Source organism: Pelophylax lessonae (genome assembly GCF_965119305.1).
Source record: "Pelophylax lessonae genome assembly, chromosome: 7".
NCBI classification, from domain to species: Eukaryota; Metazoa; Chordata; class Amphibia; order Anura; family Ranidae; genus Pelophylax; species Pelophylax lessonae.
The window spans coordinates 61,825,912-61,850,288 of record NC_138774.1 but is presented as its reverse complement, the minus strand read 5'-3'; the positions used below and the strand labels follow the sequence as shown (position 1 = coordinate 61,850,288).

At 42.2% G+C, this 24,377-nt stretch overlaps 1 protein-coding gene across 1 annotated transcript in view; it reads right to left on the bottom strand.

The window, feature by feature from the left end:
• Positions 1-24,377, bottom strand: part of SKIC2 (SKI2 subunit of superkiller complex) — a 125,039-nt gene that overhangs the window by 75,077 nt on the left and 25,585 nt on the right. The window contains exons 8-14 of the mRNA XM_082263474.1: positions 22,118-22,171; positions 20,298-20,473; positions 16,810-16,947; positions 11,058-11,203; positions 6,996-7,142; positions 3,573-3,657; positions 3,387-3,493 (exon numbers count right to left, since the gene is read on the bottom strand). Coding sequence (XP_082119600.1) covers positions 3,387-3,493; positions 3,573-3,657; positions 6,996-7,142; positions 11,058-11,203; positions 16,810-16,947; positions 20,298-20,473; positions 22,118-22,171 — 853 coding nt within the window. The remainder of the gene's footprint in view (positions 1-3,386; positions 3,494-3,572; positions 3,658-6,995; positions 7,143-11,057; positions 11,204-16,809; positions 16,948-20,297; positions 20,474-22,117; positions 22,172-24,377) is intronic.

Here is a 24,377-nt window from a genome sequence, read left to right as displayed (position 1 = left end):
AATTGGGCGGGCAAAATTATTCAGCCCCTTTACTTTCAGTACAGCAAACTCTCTCCAGAAGTTCAGTGAGGATCTCTGAATGATCCAATGTTGACCTAAATGACTAATGATGATAAATAGAATCCACCTGTGTGTAATCAAGTCTCCGTATAAATGCACCTGCACTGTGATAGTTTCAGAGGTCCGTTTAAAGCGCAGAGAGCATCATGAAGAACAAGGAACACACCAGGCAGGTCCAATATACTGTTGTGGAGAAGTTTAAAGCCAGATTTGGATACAAAAAGATTTCCCAAGCTTTAAACATCCCAAGGAGCACTGTGCAAGCGATAATATTGAAATGGAAGGAGTATCAGACCACTGCAAATCTACGAAGACCTGGCCGTCCCTCTAAACTTTCAGCTCATACAAGGAGAAGACTGATCAGAGATGCAGCCAAGAGGCCCATGATCACTCTGGATGAACTGCAGAGATCTACAGCTGAGGTGGGCGACTCTGTCCATAGGACAACAATCAGTCGTATACTGCACAAATCTGGCCTTTATGGAAGAGTGGCGAGAAGAAAGCCATTTCTTAAAGATATCCATAAAAAGTGTTGTTTAAAGTTTGCCACAAGCCATCTGGGAGACACACCAAACATGTGGAAGAAGGTGCTCTGGTCAGATGAAACCAAAATCAAACGTTTTGGCAACAATGCAAAACGTTATGTTTGGCGTAAAAGCAAAACAGCTCATCACCCTGAACACACCATCCCCATTGTCAAACATGGTGGTGGCAGCATCATGGTTTGGGCCTGCTTTTCTTCAGCAGGGACAGGGAAGATGGTTAAAATTGATGGGAAGATGGATGGAGCCAAATACAGGACCATTCTGGAAGAAAACCTGATGGAGTCTGCAAAAGACCTGAGACTGGGACAGAGATTTGTCTTCCAACAAGACAATGATCCAAAACATAAAGCAAAATCTACAATGGAATGGTTCACAAATAAACATATCCAGGTGTTAGAATGGCCAAGTCAAAGTCCAGACCTGAATCCAATCGAGAATCTGTGGAAAGAACTGAAAACTGCTGTTCACAAACGCTCTCCATCCAACCTCACAGAGCTCGAGCTGTTTTGCAAGGAGGAATGGGCAAACATTTCAGTCTCTCGATGTGCAAAACTAATAGAGACATACCCCAAGTGACTTACAGCTGTAATCGCAGCAAAAGGTGGCGCTACAAAGTATTAACTTAAGGGGGCTGAATAATTTTGCACGCCCAATTTTTCAGTTTTTTGTTTGTTAAAAAAGTTTGAAATATCCAATAAATTTCGTTCCACTTCATGATTGTGTCCCACTTGTTGTTGATTCTTCACAAAAAATTACAGTTTTATATCTTTATGTTTGAAGTCTGAAATGTGGCAAAAGGTCGCAAAGTTCAAGGGGGGCGAATACTTTCGCAAGGCACTGTATATACGCGTTTCCCTACGGTCCTCCCCCTAATGGATTTTTACATACAGTGTACACACAGATATACACTGTGGGACAATCCCCCCTCCCCCTTAGCAGCCAATCCACATACACATATACATCCCATAATAAGTTTATCTTAAGGCAGACAGAACAATGTGAGGTCATTAACATTTAACAATGAGAGGGGCACAATCCACATTCCCTCCCAATACACAAACAATAGGGAAGTCTGCCAATGACAGTGTGTCTCTCTCTCACAGAAAGCACATGGAATACACTGTGTAAGGTGGTATTAAATCTTCATATATTTCTATATGAAGACATTGCTGGCAAATATTACTGTCCCACTTGAAGAATATTAGAATATTTCTATTTTTTTCCTCGAATCTTGGCCCAAATAAGGCAAAATATGGCACAAAAAGTGGAATTTTCCCACAAATCTGCTTAATATGGCATTTCACCAAAAAATGGTCAAAATGTGGTATTTTAGTATGGCACCAAGGCAATATGGCATTGGAAGATCTCTGTATATAACAGGCTATAAGGCACCCAAATATAAGCTAATGCATTTTATCATTTGGAATACTTATTTAACAGGAGGAGCTTTAGACTCATTTACATCTTTTACAGGCTATTTTTTGATCCTTTGTCATAAAAAGCCAGTTGGTCATTGGGCTTGCAAGACCTTAACCACTTCAGCTCCGGAAAATTTACACCCCTAATGACCAGACCAAATTGTGCGATACGGCACTGCGCTACTTTACCTGAATGTAATTTTTGTCCCCATAAATAGAGCTTTCTTTTGGTGGTATTTGAAAAAAAAAAAAATACCAACAATTTTGAAAAAAAACTGCACTGTACTAATGATCATGGCTAGGAAGGGATTAACATGGGCGACCAAAGGGTTAAATGTGTGCTAGCCAGTGTTTTCTAAACTGTGGGAGGTGCTTTTACTAGGGGAAGGCATGGATCCATGTCCCTGATTTGCAGGAACACAGGACCCAGGCCTTCTTTACTGAAAGAACGGTAATCTGCCTTGTTTACCTTCTGCCCTCTGTAACGAATGATCGGCAGGTGCCAGTGGACATTATCGAGCCACCCGGAGCATGCATGCGTGCGCTTTACCCGGGAGAGCAGGATCACGTATATATATATATATATATAAATGTGAGGGGTGTACTTACTTTTGTGAGATACTGTGTGTGTGTGCATATATATATATATATATATATATATATATATACACATACACACACATATATACACACACACACTATATATGTACATGCAGGCACATACACTCTTATAAATAAATGTAAACTAACAATTTAAAATGTATTAAAACATGGAAGGTGTCAGTAGTGCAGTGGACACTGTCAGTAGGACAGAGGTTGGTGTCAGTCAGTAAAGCAGTGGGCAGTGTCAGTATGGCAGAGGTTGGTGTCAGTCAGTAAAGCAGTGGGCAGTGTCAGTAGGGCAGAGGTTGGTGTCAGTCAGTAGAGCAGTGGGCAGTGTCAGTAGGGCAGAGGTTGGTGTAAGAAGGGCAGTGGATGACGTCAGTAGTTTTTTATTTTTATTATTATTTTTTTTACAATATTATTTTGTATAATTTTTTTTCTAATGTTTTTTTTTTTTTTTTTTTTTTTTTAGGGAGTTCCATTGGTGGGGGGACTTTGGTGAAATATCAGAAAGGAAGAGAAGCATACTTTCAGCTGCTGCAGGAATCCTGTCCAGGTCGGGGATTGGCAAGGAAGGATTGCAAGATTGTGATTAACAGGATGCCGACCCTGATTAGGGTGTTCCCAGGCACACCCGGCACATCCGGTGTGCACACCAATAAGATCAGTTTAAAAAAACAACAACAAAACTTTGCCTGTATTTTATAACGATGCCTACAGGGAATATTGTAAACATGAAACGGAATGATCTGCAACCCACCCAATCCAGTCTGCAAACTCCACGGTGTTGGGGACTGTGGCGCTCAGCAGAATAATATTGACGTGGTCCGGCAACATGATCAGAACTTCTTCCCATACGACGCCTCGCTGTGGATGAGTGTTAGAAATGTGGTGAACAGAGGCCTAGGCAGTGCACAGAAAGCTGGACTACTGTGGCGGCACTCACCTCTGCATCATTGATATAATGGACCTCGTCAAAGATAACCCATTCTAAGTCTCGGACGACATCGGAACCGTTGTACAGCATAGATCTGTGGGAAGAAACTACGCTAAGCAATGTGGTCAAAGAGACTGAATTTTGGGAATGTGAGAGAAATCAAAGTAAATGTGTCATATGACTGTAACTTAGGTAATACACAAAGTTAAATTGCCAACACAAAATATTTTTTGTACAGGAAAAGACAGCAACATCCTTATTCAAATAAAACCTTGCATTGTGTGTTCACTCTATACAGAGGTTACATAGCTGATTCAAGGACAATTGCACCTTTGAACCATTGTCCTTCAATTCATGTCCCCTACCCCCGAGTGCATACCACCAAGACGAACACCCAAGCCTTGTACACACGCTAGTTTTTTTTTTCGTTCAACCCAGCGGGTGGATTGAAAAAAACTAACTGCACAGGTCGGAGCCGCTGTACTAACAATCTGATGTTAGTACAGCGATCTCCCCTGCTGTGCTATTGTGTTCTGACATCTGGGGCGGCCCCCTGCCAGAACACTCCAGTCAGCGCTCTCAGCCATTGGCCGAGAGTGCTGATTGGGAGCCGATCGGCAAACCTTTTTCAATCATGGGCCTTCATAAGAAGCCGGCCTAACAGCCAGCTTCTGTAGGACTGGCTGCCATACACAGGGGCTTCTTTTGAATCGGCTGACATTAAGTCCGTGTGTTCTAGGCTTAAGGCAGGCCATACATGAAGCAATTTTCTTTCCTTCAACCATGGGCTGAAGGAAAAAAAAATTGCAGGAATACCCCCATCAACACTGTGTTGATGGGGGGGATTCGAGCAATTTTCTTTCCTTCAACCCATGGCTGAAGGAAAGAAAACTGCAATATGTACAGTGTGTGATTCCTTCCCACAGCGATTTTGTGCTCTGCCATTAGGAAGCCTTCCCCACCGGCAGCATACAATGATCACGCAAAAAAACCTGAAAGGCTAGTTGTACTGAAGTAGTTCGATGGATCAACTTCAATACAATCAGCCTGGCCATAAATGGATTCAAATGCTGAACCAGCCAAATTTGGATCTGTCTATTCACGGATTTACCTTCCTCTTCGATTAAGCTATTCTCACTGTGTGGCCCCTCTCTGAGCCACAGAGCTCTTCTCAAAGTAACCTCTGAGAAATGCATGTTGTGACCCTATTTAATCCTATGGTAGAGCCCTATTCTGCTAGACTGCTGCAAAGCACCATAAAATATGGCTCCCCATAGGCATAAATAGGGCCATGGAATGCATGTGCAGTACAAAGAGGGTGCATTTGGATGAAAAACCTGCGCAGCTCTAAGCAGGGTTGCATAGTGAAGATCGCAGTGTTGAGGAGAAAGGTAGGGGTTTGTCCTGGCGGGATGCACTGAGGAGGATGGGGAAAAGTGATCCCAGGAAACTGCATAAAATTACAGTTACCCTTTAAACTATATTTAAATCAAATCACTAAAATCTCATATAAGCGTATCATGGTATTGTTTTACAAAAGCCATTTTTAATTTTTTCAGGTCTGCAACTTTCAATTAAATAAAACCTGATGATTCTTATTATACTCAACCTTCATATTTTTACCATGATGGTAGAATGATGGTTATAGCTTAAAATTACTCTATATTATTATTAATAATATAATCTTTATTATCATTCATTTTTATTCCATATGATTTTTAATAATAGCCATTTAAAGCAGAGTTCCGGCCTAAAAATCGACAAAATGGATTTTGGGCCATCCGCTTGCTGAGTGGCACCTGAAAAACAAATGGATGCTCCTGATTTTTTATTTTTTTTTTGTTTACTTACCTTGTTATAGAAGAAAATATACTCACCTTTCTTCCACTTCCTCCCTCTGCGGCCGCGGCCCGCGCCGTCTCTTCCGGCTTGCGATGACTCCTGGGAGCTGAAAGTCAATGCGCCTGCACCGGCCCCGCTCGTCACTTCCGGTGCAGGCGCGGCATTTCCTGCACTGGAACTGACAAGCAGGGCCGGTGCAGGGCATTCTGGGACTCCGACGTCACCGAAGAGGATGCAGAAGAGGACGCGCTGGCTTCAGCTGCCCACACCTGAGATGGCAGCGCTGGAGAAGACATTTTCAAGGTAAGTATTTCTTCTAAAAGGTAAGTGCGACCCGGGACAGTTCAGAGGCTATTCATTGTGGAATACACTAGCCCTGACTGTCCCGGGGGTATTTTTAGTGAAAAAACGTATCCGACTCCGAAACTGCGCTTTAAGATTCTATGGGATTCTTTAATTTTCCATTACAAATTTACTGTTATTTTTGTTTGTTTTAATTTTGCATATATATATATATATATATATATATATATATATATATATATATATATATACACACACACACACACACACACACATATATATATATATATATATATATATATATATATATATATAAAACCTTATACCTCTGTATACTGTGAATCTTCTCATTCATTATATGTAACCACAGCAGTTATTTTCTTTATTATGTCAATAAAAATGTGTAGTAAAAAAATAAAATAAAAATATACTGTATATATATATATATATATATATATATATATATATATATATATATATATATATAAAAACCTGATGATCCTGCCATGAAGGTCCTTGTTAAAAGAGATGGTTTTTATTATAAGAATCATACTTACCTAGGTGGATGCTGCACAGCTCAGATGCTGCATCTGTCCCCCGACACCTCCACAACTGAGAACCAAGCGATCGAACACCACTGAACGCTCGGTTCTCCCAGCTCCCTGCTCTGTCCTCCTCTGTGCTCACTGGAGCGCTGGGCTGTGGAGGGGGGGGGCAGGAGAGGGTGCTGGTCCAGGCATGTGAGCAGATCCTGACTCTATTGTTGCGATCTTGCCTGAGCCTGGACCGGCTCTGTGACATCAGCCGACAGCAGGCTTCATCACAGGAGTGATCAACAGGAGAAGTACAGCCAAATGAGTTTTGGCTGTACTTCTCCTTTAAGATACTTCCTGTTATAGGATTACAACTCTGTATACCTGTCTCCAATTTGTGCTCCTGTGTCTCTTCCCTGTCACATGGACTTCTGATGGAGATTATAGCACACATCCTGAGAAATGCCATGCAGCCATCACTGGAGTAACCAGTAAGTGGCCGCAAAGAAGCTGCAGGATATCAGAACACTGAGATGCAACAAAAGATAAAAATAGGTAAAAAAAAAAAAGGAATAGCACGTTTTCATGATACACAGTCCATTAGCAAACAAAAGGTCATTCAGTCTGGGTTTACTCCACAGTAAGGATATTAAAAATGACTTTTGAAATAACAGTAACATGTTACAGCTTGGATAAGATTTTAACGGTTGGGCTTACATCTACTTTAAAACTTCTACAAAAGACAAGCACATACCGTAAGATCTCTGTGGTCATAATAAGACATGACGCCGCTGTATAGAGCTGGACATCTCCTGTGATCAGGCCAACGTCCCCAAAAGTGATCTTGAAATCTCGAAACTTCTGATTGGACAAGGCCTTTATGGGGGAGGTGTATATGGCTCTAGAGGAAGAAATAAATGGACAATGCACATTTACAATAAACAGCTCATTTACTATTGGTTATACTAAGACATGAAAGAGATAAAGATGATAAGGCAGTCTGCAGCCAAACCATTACTAACACACGTGGACAGAAACTTGGATCAAACTCCTGAAACACACACAAACAAAACACTCTATATTCCAGTTAGTTATGGTGTTCACTTACACTGGTTATATGCATTACAAAATACACTCTAAATTTTGTTTTTGTTCAGCCTGCAGGCTGAATGAAAATAATCAAAGGGCGGGCCAAAGATGGTTCGAATCTCAGCCGATTCAGCAGGAACCGACCGAGATTCAAACCATGTGTTGGCAGGCTGAATGTACCAAGTTGATCGATCGATCAACCTAGTTGTACAACCAGTCTAGCGGATTCACGTGCGATTATTGCTAGTGGCTGTTATAGCCACTATCAATAATCCCTGTCTTCTCCTAGCGAGGACAGCTTCCCCTGTCCGCCCCCATGGGGAGCAGACAATTCTCCTGTCAGCACTGTCTGTGTTGATGGGGAAATCGTGCAAATTTCTTTCCTGCAACCCATAATTGCAGGAAAGAAATTCACACCATCTATGGCCTGTCTAACAATTTCCTCTACATTATCCAACACAGATGGACAAATCTTCTGCTGTGCCTGTTGTATTAAAAAATCGGCTGCAGCCACAGATCAATGTATTCTGACATCACTGAGCCCCGCTATCAGTATACAATGTCCCAGCAGTGGGCATTACGCTATCTACCCTGGTTGTGTGGATGGAGGAATACATTTATTTTTTTCATTTAGTCCACTGGCTGAACGAAAAAAAAAAAAAAAAAAAAACACATCTATGACCAGCTTTAGAATACCCAAACAGTATCTACATCTGATTGGATGCAGCTACTTATCAGCCAAATACTTTCTGTCTGGCATCTTTGTTTTTTTCATTTGAAGGATGTCGATGGGAGGGAGGCGACAGGGCTACCCACAGAGCATATTTCGAATTTACTTAGCAACCAGCCAAAATTCCCAAATTCCCATGCGTAAGGCCAGCTTAAGTATTACTTATTGGGTGAATATTGTTTATTATATATTGACCAAGCACGGGTGTTTTCTTACTATTTCAGCTTAAGTATTAGAACATGTTTCATCTTACAACCATATTTAGGGTGTAATATAAGGCATGGTTGTATACACCATCATCAAAACCCAACCCCCCCCCCCCCTTCCTACCAATCAGACCTGCATTGCGAGGTGATTCTTCTGGAAGAAATTTGTAATTGTTTGACTTTAGTACAGATCTGTCCACATAGCCACATCTTCCAAGTCTGGGAGTGTTTATAGTAGTTTTCTCAATGTCCCACCTGCCATTGCAGCAGAGAGACTCTGAAAAGCACATCAGTGAGTTCTCCTCCCATTCACTGTCTCCCTCCATGCCTCTGTGTTCTGGGCAGGGCCTGGGAGTGAGGTGGGGCTTCTAGACGCAGCTGCCAATCCCTGAGCGTGTTCTTGAGGATAATGTACAGCTGTGGATTCAGCCTGGAGGCAGCAGCGTGGTGACGTCACAATAAATTGTAGGCTAGCTGCACTTCCTTCAGCCTTATAACAGAAGGTCTGTACTTCCATATGGACCGGAGGCTGGGAAAAACATTGCAGGAGCCAGAGTACTGTACTCATGATGCACTGGTCACAGATTCAATGCTCTGCAGGCTTCAGTGCAAAAAAATAGAAAATGCACATTGGTCATAGGACCAATGTTGCTGCATTTACTACTTTTTTCACAAAAGATGGACTTCAAGCCAGGCCACAGATGAATTGAAATTTAAATCTATGTATGGGCAGGCTGGTTGTGCTGAAGTTGATCTATCGATCGACTTCAGTTCAACCAGCCTGTCTTTTTTTTTTCTCATTCAATCACTGCTGGAGGCAATAGCTGCCATCATTGATCAATGTATTCTGACGGCTGGGAAACCTGCCCGCTGTCATAATACAACAGCTCCATGGGAGGGATTCCCCCACTGAATGTGTTCATGTGGGAATTGAAGGAAAGAAAGTTGGTTAATGTATGGGCTGCCTAAGCCTTTAACTTCCTAATATCAATTTTTATGTTTTGTATTTTTATTATTTATTTATTTATTTTATTTTTATGTTCCCACAATGCCCTGCACAGTACTTAATGAATGGTGAGAGGTTATGCCCAGTGAACCAGATTCCACTTTATTGCACAGAACATGTTTTCAAGCACTGGGAGGTGTTTAGGAAAACTATAGCGGAAAGTGAACACTGGAAAGCTCTGCATTTTGATGGTACTCTTTCATTGAGCAGGAAGGCAACACAGGAAGGCGGCCAAACCCTCTGCACACCAGGCCTTTGCTTGTAATCACGCTGGAAGAAATACCAATAAAGTTCTAGTTCACTTCTAGCTTATTCAAATTGTTTTCAAGCCAAAGCCCTGATAAAGGGAGTGTTTTTGGACCCCCAAAATGCATTGGAACTGTTTGGATTGTCGCCCTGACTTTTATTGGAATAAAGTGGTATCTGGACCCTTTAGCAGTGGTGTGATGCTTCAATTTACATTTTTGTTACATTACACTACAAGCTAGGGAAACTGGAGATCCTCTAGGGCAGTGGTCCTCAACCCTGGCCTACAGGGCCCACTAACAGGCCAGATTTTCAAGATAACTGAAATACATCCCAGGTGATATCATTTGCTGCTCAGTGATTGCAGTACTCTAGTCTGCATCTCCCCAAGGTAATACTTAAAATCTGGCCTGTTAGTGGGCCCTGTAGGCCAGGGTTGAGGACCACTGCTCTAAGGTGTAGAAGCCACCTCCCTACAAACCAGATGGCTTACATCACCATCAATATTTTATGAATACAATGCCACAAATCACATTGGAAGAAATATTATGAAATGTTCAGTTCACTTCTAGTCCATTCACATTGTTTTCAATCTTCAGCCCTGATGAAGGTGGCATTTTTGGACCCCCGAAACGCATCGGATACTCTTTGGATTATCCCTCCTGACCTTTAGGCAAAAACATTTCTATCTGGACCTTTTAGCAGTGGTGAGGTGCTTCAAGTGTCATTTCACGCTTTATTGCTGTCTGTGTCCGCTATATTTATACTCATGACCCTTGTTAGAGAAATAAAGTGAGTTGTCCCAAGAATGAGAGGTTAGAGAAAATCTTCATCTTCACCTTTTCTAGGGACATCTGTCTAAGAGGGCCATTCCCTGCACTTTGGGAGATTTCCACTAACGTCCTATTGCGCCTCTTGGACAGGAGGTGAACAGAAACTTCCCCATTGGTACGAGACAGCAAAAACGACATCATTATTCCCTACTTTACCCAAAACTGAAAAATAATGGCTTTACATACACTTTAAATGTGTATTAAGCTGTTTTCTTATAGTGTCTCCAAACCCAAGAACAAAAAATGTACATATTGCCTCTTACCAGTCCTTAAAAGTGGTGGCTGCCTTCGTTTTCTTTTTTTTATTCAGGATTTTGTACAGTAGTAATACACTTTCTGTCCTAGGATGACAACGCTCACTGTACTGCATCTATGGAGCAGCAGTATTGTCAATCTTGGACAGGAAATGTGTTAGGACTACCAAATACCTCCCCCTCTGCTCACCTTCATAAGGGGGAAGATGTCCTGTAGTTTACAGAGAGAATTGGGTGGGACCGATCACATTTGCAAATTCAGTGCAATAGAAGCAGAAAACAAAGGACATTTAGGAGCTCACTGGATCTCCAGCAAGATCAACATGTATTTTTCTGTAGTTGCAGCATTTTAAAAGGAGAAAACATGGGGAAATGTGCACGTTGGAGAGATTTAATGATTTTTTTTTGCCCATACATACTCTTTAGGTAGATACAGGAATAGAAACACTCACCTGGTCATGTGCTTTAGAGACAGTGCTATGGCATATTCTGCCACCACAGTCTTCCCAGCAGATGTGTGAGCCGCGATGAAGACAGAAGAACCATCTTCGAGACACTGAATGGCTTTCTTCTGGAAGGGGTCCAGTTCAAATGGATGCTGCAGATACGAAAACTGGTGTGACATATCCAATATATACAGCCAGGCAAAACCTCTTAAAAGAAAGTTCACTTTTCATAACATGTTACAGGTTAAGCCCGTATTCAGTGTGTAACATCTAACATGTTGCAGATGCGGGCCAGGCATCTTCTCCCCGCACCCATTGTCACAATTAACCACTTAAGCCCCGGAAGATTTTACCCCCTTCCTGACCAGGGTTTTTTTTGCGATTTTTTACTGCGTGAATTTAACGGACAATTGCGCGGTCGTGCGATGCTGTACCTAAACGAATTTGACGTCCTTTTTTTTCCCCACAAACAGAGCTTTCTTTTGGTGGTATTTGATCACCTGTGCAATTTTTTGATCACGCGCTATAAACAAAAAAAGAGCGTCAATTTTGCAAAAATAACAATATATTTCACATTTTTTAATATGAAATTCCCCAAAAAAAATGTAAAAATCAAAATTTTTTAACATTTTCGGCCAATTTGTTTTATGCTACATATGTTTGGTAAAAAAAAATTGCAAAAAGTGTATTTTGATTGGTTTGCGCAAAAGTTATCGCATTTACTAACAAAGGGAAAGATTTTTGTCATTTTTGGTGTTTTTTTTTTTTTAACGAGTTATGGCGGCGATCTGCGATTTTTTTTGCGGGACTGCGACATTTCGGCGGACAGATCAGACCCTTGACTGACATTTTTGACACTTTTGGGGGTACCAGTGACATTACTGCAGTAATCAGTGCTATACATATGCACTGTTACTGCAAAAATGACACTGGCAGGGAAAGGGTTAACTGTATTGGAGAGGGAGGGGTTAAGTGTGTCCTAGGGGCGTGCTTCTAACTGTGAAGGGACGGGTCTACTATTGAAAAAACAGAGATCAACGGTCCTACATAGTAGAACCGTCTGATCTCCATTTTTACACAGGGGAGAATGACAGGCGGCTTGTTTACATTAGCCACCTGCCTTTCTCCCTTCACCGGAGACGATCGTGAGTGACCAGCGGACAATCGGGTCCGCCGGTCACAGGCACTGACTTGTCAGTGAACAAGCCGGGGCGCGCGCTCGCCCGCTATTGGCTCACAAGTCAGTGACAGGCAAGTGACGTACCCCTACGTCACTTTGCCTGGCCGGGGCTGACCGCCGCAGTAAATGTACTTGCGGCGGTCGGCAACCGGTTAAAGGAGTTGTAAAGGCAGAAGGTTTTTTTTTTATCTTAATGCATTCTATGTCTTAAGTTAAAAAAACCTTCTGTGTGCAGCAACCCGCCTCAGCAAACCCCCCCCCCCCCCCTAATACTTACCTGAGCCCATCTTTATCTGATGTTTCAGGAGTGTCTTAACTGCCCGGGACTCCCCTCCTCATTGGCTAAGACAGCAACGAGGCACAATTCACTCTCGTTGCTATTAATCAAAGTCAGTCAGCTAATCAGGAGAGGGGGGAGGAGCAGGGTCGCGGCTCTATGTCTGAATGGACACAGGGAGCTGTGATTTAGCTCGGGTGCTTCCACAGCAAGCAGCTTGCTGTTGGGGCACCAAAGAGGTACCCGAGAAGAGGAGGATTGGGGCTGCTCTGTGCAAAACTAACTGCAAAGAGCAGGTGAGTATTACATGTTTGTTTCTTTTAAATAAACAAGACTTTACAATCACTTTAAAATAAAAAAAATAAGGAGTTCTGTGAATGAGAGAACTACAATTACCATTAGCCAGTGCAGCTGACTGCTTGTAGCTCTCAATGATCTACTAGGGCGCTGGTGAGCGCTCTAGTAGTCCACTGATTTTTGCTGTTATTCAGTAGTTGTCTGCCTGTATGAGGTACGGGCAGACAGCTACACTGATAGTCTGCAGCCTTGCATTGCACCCACGCATCTCCTGATGCTTTACAGGCTCCCAATAAAAAAGAATATAGGATAATTGTACTTTTACTTTGACCTGCAAAAAGATGTGCATTTATTTATTTATTTTAAAAAGTGAACTTATCCTTTTAGACCCCGTTCACACTGGGGCGACCTGGTCACCTGACAGGTCGCCTGGCATAGAGAAGCTGTGGACCCGTTCTAATAGGAGCGACACAAGTCGCTCCGACTCAGAAAAAGGGTCCGGAGCTTCTTTGGGGCGACCTGGAGCGACCTGCATAGACTTCAATGGTAGGAATGGGAGCCCCTCACAATTGTTGCAGAAGGTGTGCAGATCCTGGAGCTCAAGTTAGTAAGCCTTTACATGGTTTTATTTTCTGCTACCTACCTAAAATGTAAATACCAGTTCAGGGTGGAATACCCCTCTAAATACCCCTTTTACACCTGTCATGGTGTCCAAGTACCCAAACTGTCCCAGAAAATCAAACGTAGGCACACTTAAGCCTAGTACACACAATGAGATTATCAGGCAAATGATCATCTGTTTTTTTTTGCATGCTAGTCTCCATATTGAAGACGAATAGGTTACTTAAGTATGAAAATCCTTGTACGACAGAATAAAAATTCAGAAGTGATGTACTGTATTTGTATTGTATTTTTGGATGAAACGGTACTAATTAAAACACAAATCGTACGATCTGGTATCGGACGAGAAAAATTTTCGTGTTTGTCCCTTCGGATATTTTCGGACAAAAGCTGCGTACTAACGTTTAGATTATCGTACGATCGATTTGAAAGCGGTATTTTTTGTACAATATTCTGATCCTGTGTACATGGCTTTAGATGTCTGAACATATATATTTGCAGGGTTTCAGGACACTCTAATTATGTAAATTGGGACTCTTTCTTGCAGTGTTATAAACTGAACTTCCTTCTCCCGCACCTATTAGCTAATGGGGCATAAAAATTGGCCAACAGGAAGGTGCAGTAGAAAGGGCGGATTAGACTCCATTGGTATGTGCATTTAGCCATGCAGTGAATTCAAGCGGCAAGAATCTACTGATTCCTATAGATGGGATTGTCAGCACATGCAGATAGCAGTAGCCACCAAGCTCATGACAGGCTGTCAACAGCCGCAGCTACAAAGTGCATTCGGCTGAATTTACTGCTGGTAAATGACTAGCTATGTGAATGATGCATTTAGCTGCGGCAATCCACACAAAGCTGTCAATCCCAGCTGCAGGAATCAGTCCATTCTTGCTGCTGGGATTCGCAGCGTGGCTAAATTCCCTTACAAACAGAGATTTAAAAGATTGATTTGTAAGGCTAGTTTAGATGGTTTAACACTATTACAGGTGCAGAAAAAAGAGAGAGCCAAAATAGTGGGACTTTGAATGAGGCATTTTTTGATTGAAAAAGGGGATTTTAATCATAGATAAATGGAAACATAAGTAGACACCATAAATCCATTCATATACGGTGCCTTGCGAACGTATTCGGCCCCCTTGAAATTTGCGACCTTTTGCCACATTTCAGGCTTCAAACATAAAGATATAAAACTGTAATTTTTTGTGAAGAATCAACAACAAGTGGGACACAATCATGAATGGAACGAAATTTATTGGATATTTCAAACTTTTTTAACAAATAAAAAACTGAAAAATTGGGCGTGCAAAATTATTCAGCCCCCTTAAGTTAATACTTTGTAGCGCCACCTTTTTCTGCGATTACAGCTGTAAGTCGCTTGGGGTATGTCTCTATCAGTTTTGCACATCGAGAGACTGAAATTTTTGCCCATTCCTCCTTGCAAAACAGCTCGAGCTCAGTGAGGTTGGATGGAGAGCGTTTGTGAACAGCAGTTTTCAGTTCTTTCCACAGATTCTCGATTGGATTCAGGTCTGGACTTTGACTTGGCCATTCTAACACCTGGATATGTTTATTTGTGAACCATTCCATTGTAGATTTTGCTTTAGGTTTTGGATCATTGTCTTGTTGGAAGACAAATCTCCGTCCCAGTCTCAGGTCTTTTGCAGACTCCATCAGGTTTTCTTCCAGAATGGTCCTGTATTTGGCTCCATCCATCATCCCATCAATTTTAACCATCTTCCCTGTCCCTGCTGAAGAAAAGCAGGCCCAAACCATGATGCTGCCACCACCATGTTTGACAGTGGGGATGGTGTGTTCAGGGTGATGAGCTGTGTTGCTTTTACACCAAACATAACGTTTTGCATCGTTGCCAAAAAGTTCGATTTTGGTTTCATCTGACCAGAGCACCTTCTTCCACATGTTTGGTGTGTCTCCCAGGTGGCTTGTGGCAAACTTTAAATGACACTTTTTATGGATATCTTTAAGAAATGGCTTTCTTCTTGCCACTCTTCCATAAAGGCCAGATTTGTGCAGTATACGACTGATTGTTGTCCTATGGACAGAGTCTCCCACCTCAGCTGTAGATCTCTGCAGTTCATCCAGAGTGATCATGGGCCTCTTGGCTGCATCTCTGATCAGTCTTCTCCTTGTATGAGCTGAAAGTTTAGAGGGACAGCCAGGTCTTCGTAGATTTGCAGTGGTCTGATACTCCTTCCATTTCAATATTATCGCATCCCAAGTGCTCCTTGGGATGTTTAAAGCTTGGGAAATCTTTTTGTATCCAAATCCGGCCTCAAACTTCTCCACAACAGTATCTCGGACATGCCTGGTGTGTTCCTTGTTCTTCATGATGCTCTCCGCTCTTTAAACGGACCTCTGAGACTATTACAGTGCAGGTGCATTTATACGGAGACTTGATTACACACAGGTGGATTCTATTTATCATCATTAGTCATTTAGGTCAACATTGGATCATTCAGAGATCCTCACTGAACTTCTGGAGAGAGTTTGCTGCACTGAAAGTAAAGGGGCTGAATAATTTTGCACGCCCAATTTTTCAGTTTTTTATTTGTTAACAAAGTTTGAAATATCCAAAAATTCCGTTCCACTTCATGATTGTGTCCCACTTGTTGTTGATTCTTCACAAAAAATTACAGTTTTATATCTTTATGTTTGAAGCCTGAAATGTGGCAAAAGGTCGCAAAGTTCAAGGGGGCCGAATACTTTCGCAAGGCACTGTAGATGTAAACGAATACAGAAGACAACATATGGCAAGGTATACAATTCACATTGAAAACATTGGGTACAGTATTGGAGAATCTAAAATAGGATCTCTGGGAATAAAAAATTCAATATAAAATGTATGTTTGTCAATTCATAATCTGTTGAAATTGAAACAAAACATCTGAGTTAAATGTAGGCTCTATGCGTTTCTTGGACCTCCGTCCATTCATCAGGAGCTTTGGATACATAATATTTATTCCCAGAGATCCTATTTTAGATCCTCCAATCTGTACCCAATGTTTTCAATGTGAATAGTATACCTTGCCATATGTTGTCTTCTATATTCGTTTACATCTATATGAATGGATTTATGGTTTCTACTTATGTTTCCATTGATCTATGATTAAAATACCCTTTTTCAATCAAAAAATGCCTCCTTTAAAGTCCCACTATTTTGGCTCTCTCTTTTTTCTACATATTCAGGGATGGAGGCAATTGGACAATATCATGTATGGCAGACCAAAATTAGTTTTACTATTACAGGTGCACTTTAATGCATAGTCTTGTCAACTCAATCCTCTCCATGTGTGGTTAGGCACAAAATTGGCGGGAGTTTTGACTGTATCTTCATACTGATACATAAAGATGATTTCTCTCACCTTAAAGGCTAGATCCGGAATACGTTTGTAGAAATCATTCACGGGGGTGAGGCTGCTCAGTGGAATGGCCCATTGTTCCTGAGTGGATTCTGGCAAAGGCGAGGCTGGGGGTGGGGGTGCAGGAGCAGAGGACTTCGTCTGAAGGACAGGGAAAGAAAATCAATTATTATTACATTGGATCCAAACACCAAATCATTCACATCAAGCACTGACAAAATTTTGGACCTTGCAACCATATTGAAACTGAAGCTGATTACCCTACTAGTAGTACACACTGACTGCAGGCTTGTTAGTAATACACTGAATCCTTGAATTCAGTTATTGTTACATTGACACACTCACAAGTTTTGCCCCAGTGTCCGCCATGAGGGAGTTCCTGTGGCGTCCCTACCTTGACTGCTATCTGAGCTTTGGTCTCTCTTGTGTCAACAATCAGCAACTCTTTTCCCCTCACTACAATTTATTGATACATTGGTATAATTAAATGTTTGTTTTGTTGTAGATCAGGCATGTCCAATCTGCGGCCCGGGGGCCACATGAGGCCCGGAACCCCAGCCAATGCGGCCCACTGCCCCCTGACAATTTTTTTTTGCTGGGGAGGAAGGAAGTTGGGTCGGGGGCATGGCCACAGCGGCTTCTAACTAACGGTAGGCAGAGGCTGCCTCGGAGGGGAGGGGGGGAGGCGAGCATGTGCAGGGTTTCTGACTCCTACCACCATGACCACTTCAAATCACTGAAGTGGTCATGGTGGTTAGAGTGTTCCTTTAATATTTCTCAGAAGAAGTAAACCTCTGTATACTGATTCCATTTCATTTGATCATCCTCTAGTTGTGTTAAATTAGTGCAGGGGTGCGGCGGCGCAAGAAGGGCGCAGGGGCATTTTATTACTTATAAACCTTAACTATAGTATATTTTTTATATGCGGCCCGAGAAAAGTTCTCTACACTCAATGTGGCCCAGAGAAGCCAAAAGGTTGGACGCCCATGTTGTAGATGATACTATGTATAACACCTTCTGAAGAAGCAGCTTCTGCCACGAAACAGGTAGAGGATATACAGTACATGGTGAAATACTCACCCTCAGCATCTGTCTGAGGCTCCTATGCGACCAGTTTGACATGTTTGTATAACTTCTAGTCTGTTGAGATTATCATAAATTGCTGTTTAAGCAAATTTGTGCATCTATATCTTTTTAATAATTTTGTATAAATAAAGGGCTCTTTCACACGGCCGCTCCGCTGATCTTATCCGCTGCGGGACTTTTTTTTTTTCACGGAGCGGGTGACACTTGTGTCATCCGCTCCGTGTGTCCGCATATCATCCCATCCGTTTGCGGATGATATGCGGACATAATGTAAGTCTATGGACATTGCCGATGTCAGCGGATGACACCGCTGACATCCGATTTTCCTTCCTTTCCGTTTTTTGAACGGAGGAAAAATAGGGTTCTGCTCCGTTCCAAAAAACGGAACAGAACTGAAAGGAAGAAAATCGGATGTCAGCGGATGGTATTCCGCTGACATCCGCAATGCCATAGACTTACATTATGTCCGTAAATCATCCGCAAAAAAATAGGATGATTTGCGGACAAGCGGAGCGGCCGTGTGAAAGAGCCCAAAATTTATATATTTTTAATGTTTTTGTTTAAAGCAAATGTAAAGTCTAGTTTAAAAAAAAAAATCATGTTATACTTACCTGCTCTGTGCAGTTGGTTTTGCACAGAGTGGCGTGGATCCTCCTCTTCTCGGGTCCCTCTTTGATGCTCCTGGCCCCTCCCTCCTGTTGAGTGCCCTCACAAGCAAGCAGCTTACTGTAGGGGCACTTGAGCCAAGTCACAGCTACCTGTGTTCATTCATACATGGAGCCGCAACCCAGCCCCACCCCCGCTCTCTCCTGAATGGCTGACTGACTTTGATTGACAGCAGCGGGAGCCAATCGCACTGCGCTGCTGTCTTAGCCAATGAGGATGCTTTATGTGAGAATAAAACGCATCAGTGGGAGGAGCCTCAGCCAGGCATGTTTTGAACTCAAGCTTCAATAAAGTTTTTACTAAAAGCATTGCTTTCAGAATTCAGCTTCTAATTCCCATTGCAGCCTTCTTAAAACAGGAGAGATTTGGAAGTCTCACTTCCATCACAAATCCCGAAAAGGAAAGTGTTTATTCCCCTCTCTAGGGCAGCGGGCAGTGCCATGCAAATCTTTCCCCATTTGTCCCTGGGCCATCTGCATGTCCAGAACTGCTGGTTTATAAGACAGATATAGTCAAATATTATAGAGCCATTCAATACAAACTGCATACAACTGTTTCAGGTTTGTTGGTCATTATCAGTGCAGTATATGGAAACCACGGCTTCTATGGAGAAGCATTTGTGGGCTGAAAATAACAGATACGTCAGCTGCTCTCTCCATTCCCCTGCAGCTGATGCTGGCTGACAAAGGGGATCCGGTGACCAGACCAGGGCGGCTTGAAAATAGGTAAGTGTATACATCTTTTTTACACACGTTAGTCAGCATAAGTGTTAGGAGGACGGAGGGGGCATTTTTAAGACTAGTGTGGAATTCTACTGTAAAGCTCCCTGGCAAAATCCTACAAAGACCTGTTGATCCTGCCAGTGAAGCCCACCTACTGCAGCTCCTGTGATGGGGTGGCAACAATGCTGCAATGCTTCTAAATTCAGGGCAGAGTTGCCACTCACTTTTAGGCTGTGTGTGCTTTCACTACAGGAGTGAATATCAGCATTGTCCCTGCCGATTCACAAGCATGTAGCCTGTCAATCAGCACCTGGCCACACCTAGTCCTGTGCACTGCTTTCTGTATTGGCAGGATCCATACTTAAAGCGTTACTAAACCCAGGAGCCTGCATTCACTATATCTGGTCTCCCACAGTACACAGAACATGGAAATTAAATTATTTTGGTAAATATAAACTGCTAAAAACTTTTTGACATTAGCAGTTAGCGCAATCTTATGCCTTCTATCAGTGTCTGTTTAAAGCTTGTAGGAGTTTTCAATTTCCTATAAGGCTGCAGGACCACTGACCCTATGTCTTGACAGTGCTGATTGGCCCTATGCTGATCACATGCACTTTCCCTAGAAAAAATAAAATCTCTAGCATCACACATTAAACTGAGCATGTGCAACCTGTCCCCTAATGTTCTGTTCTATCAGGAGATGGATTGGGGACAGTGGGAGAAGAAGAGGATCAGAGAGCCAGGATCAAAAAGCCTTTATACACAATAGAGAGGATTAACCCCTTAGGTTCCGCAGTGAGTATAACAAGCATGCTTTACTGCATATACAGATTGATTTTACTGTTGTGGGTTTAGTAACACTTTAAGTAACCAGAAGTCAGTGAGATAGAATGTGATTGGTTGTTTTATGATACTGCACTGAGTGCCATCCTCAATACACTTTGGACTGCATATAAATAATTCTGAAGGTGTGTTTCCATGGATTAACCCCACAAGTTCCCACTGCTGCCATCTGACCTCTACACCCAGCTCTTCCAGGCTATTCGTCCTGTGAAGTCCCTCTGTCTTGTCTGCCTTGGGTTTCTGTTTTATTTTGGCTTCATCTTCATCCTCACTGGAGTCTGCCAGCGTGAAATCTTCCAGAGTCCCCAAAAGATTGGCCAGAGAAAGAACTCCCGGGGGCTTCAGTCCATCTGTCAGTGTAAAAGGTAGGTGACTAAAAGTTATTACATCACTCACTGGTATTCCTTACAAAGCGTGTTTCCTGTAGTGAACCTCCCACTAAATATTCAGAGATCAGATGCTATTTTCTAACATATAGTAGAAAGCACTATTTGTGGGAAAAAAAGGACATCAATTTTATTTAGGTACAGCTTCGCACGACCGCGCAATTGCCCGTTGAAGTAATGTAGTGCCGAATTGCAAAAAATGGCCTGGTCATTAAGGGGGAAAATCCTTCCGGTCCAGAACTGGTTACACCAAAATCAATAAAATTCCTACACTATAAGCCCTTTCTGTATCTTTGGTGGAGTACATCCCTACTACTTATAGCTATATCCTGAGGGGTCTTTGGAGCGGTATGGTGGGAGCTAGGAACCAATTTGTCCTTTATACAGCGTTTTATTGACTTCCTGTGAAAAAGGGGTCAAACACCTTTGGTGAGTTGCCATCTAACCTCAGAGCATCTGTGGTGAAACAACTAAAAGATATCCGCTTCACAGAATCACTCTGTTTATTTTGGTGTTGGGAACAGTCACATTGGATTTGTATTTGCATTTGTGTGTCACGGAACAGTATTATTTATTATATGTATTTAACCATGGATTCATCTTGTGGTTAATTTATTGATTATTTGGTGTAGCGCCACGTCTTTATTTACTTTAGTTTTCACGCTTAAGGTGATTCAGCAACTTTTTTTTAAAGGGACCGCTATTCACACCTATTTCACATCGAGGGCACCATCACTCGGCGATCGTCGGGGGAGAAGGAGAAAGTCAGGCAGCTTGTGTAAACAAGCCACCTGTCATTCTCCTCGGTGTAAAAACACTGATCACACGGATCTACTATGTAGATCCGTTGATCAGTGTCCTTACAGCTCAAGCCACAGCCAATCACAGTAGAAAGCACACCCCTAGGGACACACACATCCCCTCCCTCCCAAATAAAGTTAACCCCTTCACTACCAGTGTATTTTTACAGTAACAGTGCATATATATAGCACTGATTACTGTAGAAATGTCACTGGTAACCCCAAAAGTGTCAAAAATGTCAGTCAAGGGTCCGATCTGTCCGCCGCAATGTCGCAGTACCGCAAAAAAAAAAAAAATCGCAGATCGCCGCCATTACGCGTTAAAAAAAAAAAACAACAAAAATGACAAAAATCTTTCCCTTTGTTAGTAAACGCGATAACTTTTGCGCAAACCAATAAAAATACGCTTTTTGCGATTTTTTTTACCAAACATAGGTAGGATAAAACAAATTGGCCGAAAATGTTAAAAAATTTTGATTTTTACATTTTTTTTGGGGGGAATTTCATATAAAAAAATATGAAAAATATTGTTATTTTTGCAAAATTTACGCTCTTTTTTTGTTTATAGCGCAAAAAGTAAAAAGCGCACAGGTGATCAAATACCACCAAAAGAAAGCTCTGTTTGTGGGAAAAAAAGGACGTCAAATTCGTTTAGGTACAGCGTCGCACGACCGCGCAATTGTCTGTTAAAGTCACGCAGTGCCAAATCGCAAAATACCCCCTGGTCGTTTAGCAGCCAAATCCTCCGGGGCTTAAGTGGTTAAAAAACCTCTATAAACAAACATATCATTCATAACCCAGTGATTACCCAATTGCTTGAAATTCATTCCATTTTTCCATCCAGGGGGAGCAGATAAGAGATCTGTTTTAAGAAAAGAGATATGTTCAGTTTATTTTCTCCGGTATACTCCTGCGTATGAACAGGAATTCATCTGTTAAAATGTAGAAACTCAAATCACCATAATTTATTATAATAAAAGTGAACTACATTTACCCTGATTGCTTAGGTTTAGCAAAATACTGAAATATATCACAAAATCACATAATATTCTATGTGTGCCAAAAACAGAGTTTTGCATTATTCTGTTTTGTAGACTGGGCCCAGCACACAGAGGCTATATAAAGTGCTCCATTAGCTGAAAACTATAAAGTACATCTAAGCTGAAGTAACAAAATGGAATATATTGCAGCTTTGCAACTTACCAGTTCTTGGATGTGGTGGCTGCATTAGTGTTTTTTTTTTCTAGGCTTAGTTCTATTAGGATTTTTTTGTGGGGGGGGGGAGTGGGTACCTTTTTATAACAGATGCCTGCTCCCAATTTCACAATTCTCACCTAGCAATGTCCCTGGGACGTTGCACCCCCTGCAATGTGTCCTGGGACACGTCCCAGGAGGCTGCAAGACCAATATGATTGCGCAGCGTGATCTCGTACACACACAGTGTGGAACTGGCTGTGCAAGCGAGTCACATCCGGCTCCCACAACTAAGATGGTGATGCCAATGATCCAAAGATGGCCGCAGAACTGGCCCAGGTGAAGACAATGCTGGATGTCTGGGCTGGTAAGTACCTTTTTATTAAAAATCAGCAGCTACAGTATTTGCAGCTGCTGACGTTTAATTTCTTACAAACAACTGAAGTTTCTCTTTGACAGAAATTCAGTGCTTAACTTTTTGGGCACTGCGCTGAAACCTCAAACAATGTTATCAGTTTCCCCAGCTATCCTCTGTGAACTACACTACCCCTCCTCCTTATGCATTGTTACATAGTTAGTCAGGTTGAAAAAAGATATGCAACGGAGATTAGGAGAGGATGTGTTTGTAGTCCAAATCAGGAGAGGAGGGCAACAATGCTGCTCCTCTATAGATTCAGTATATTCAGGCAGCATTACCACCCTAGGAAAAGAAATGTGGTATTTAAAACAAACCTATAATAATAATATATACTGTATATATATTTTAATAAAGAGGTACTCCCATAAAATATATGAAAATTTATAAATATTTTAATAAAGAGGTACTCCCATAAAAGAAGTCTCAGAGCACTACGGAATTCTAACAGAAGGCACAACAGCTTCCGAAGATGTTAACGTAATGACGAAACATGTCAAGCTGATACTCTGAACCCTAGCCGTGGAACGCTACCCGGACCGACCTGCAGGAAGGAACATTTCTTTCACAATGAAGTGCTCGGTTTATCTTCCGATACGGTAATTAGTGCATTCGGCAGGGGACAATATATGTTAGCAGTTCATTTAGCTGCATGATGCCCATAGGGTAATGATATTTTGCTTGTTTCATTTTTTAATTTTCAAATAAATGGAATCTATTAACTTGAATACTACACTATGAGGAGTCCCTTTTTTCTGCTTTAACCACTTACAGCAAAGTGACGTATGGGTACATCGGCTGACTTTGCGGTATTATACCGGGGTGATGCCTCTAGCTAGAGGCACCATCCCAGTACCGTGGTTCAGAGCCAGCGGTCGACTTTCCGTCGGTAATGACTGATGTGGCTTGGGAGCCGCTCGATCGTTACCCGGGTGAGCGGGAGGGGACGTCCCCCCCCTGCCGCCGCTCTGCCCGTGTCTCCCAACGCCTGGGCAACGAGCCGGAGCGTCCGCTGGCTGGATGGAGTCCCGATCTAAGCCGGAAGCGGCTTCTATCGGGTCTCCGATGACGTAACCCGGAAGCGGCGTCCATGACGTCACGTCTGGGTTACTCTGCTGCAAAAGGCGGCAGATTTAAAAAACGAGTGCATTCAAAAATGCAGTTTTCGGCATATTGAATACATGGAAGTGTAGTGGAGGGGTTTGGGGTCTTTTAGACCCTCAATCCCTCCACAAAGAATACCTGTCACTGCATATTGGTGTCACAAGGGATGTTTACATTGCTTGTGACAGCAATAAAAGTGATCAGATTTTTATTTTTTTTTAAAAACCTGTGATAAAGTTAAAAATAAAATAAAATAAATAGAAAAAAAAAAAAAATGTTAGCCCCCCCATCGCCGTTAGCTCGCGCACGAAAGAAAACGTATAAGGAAGTCGAGCCGCGAATGAAATCCCTGTTC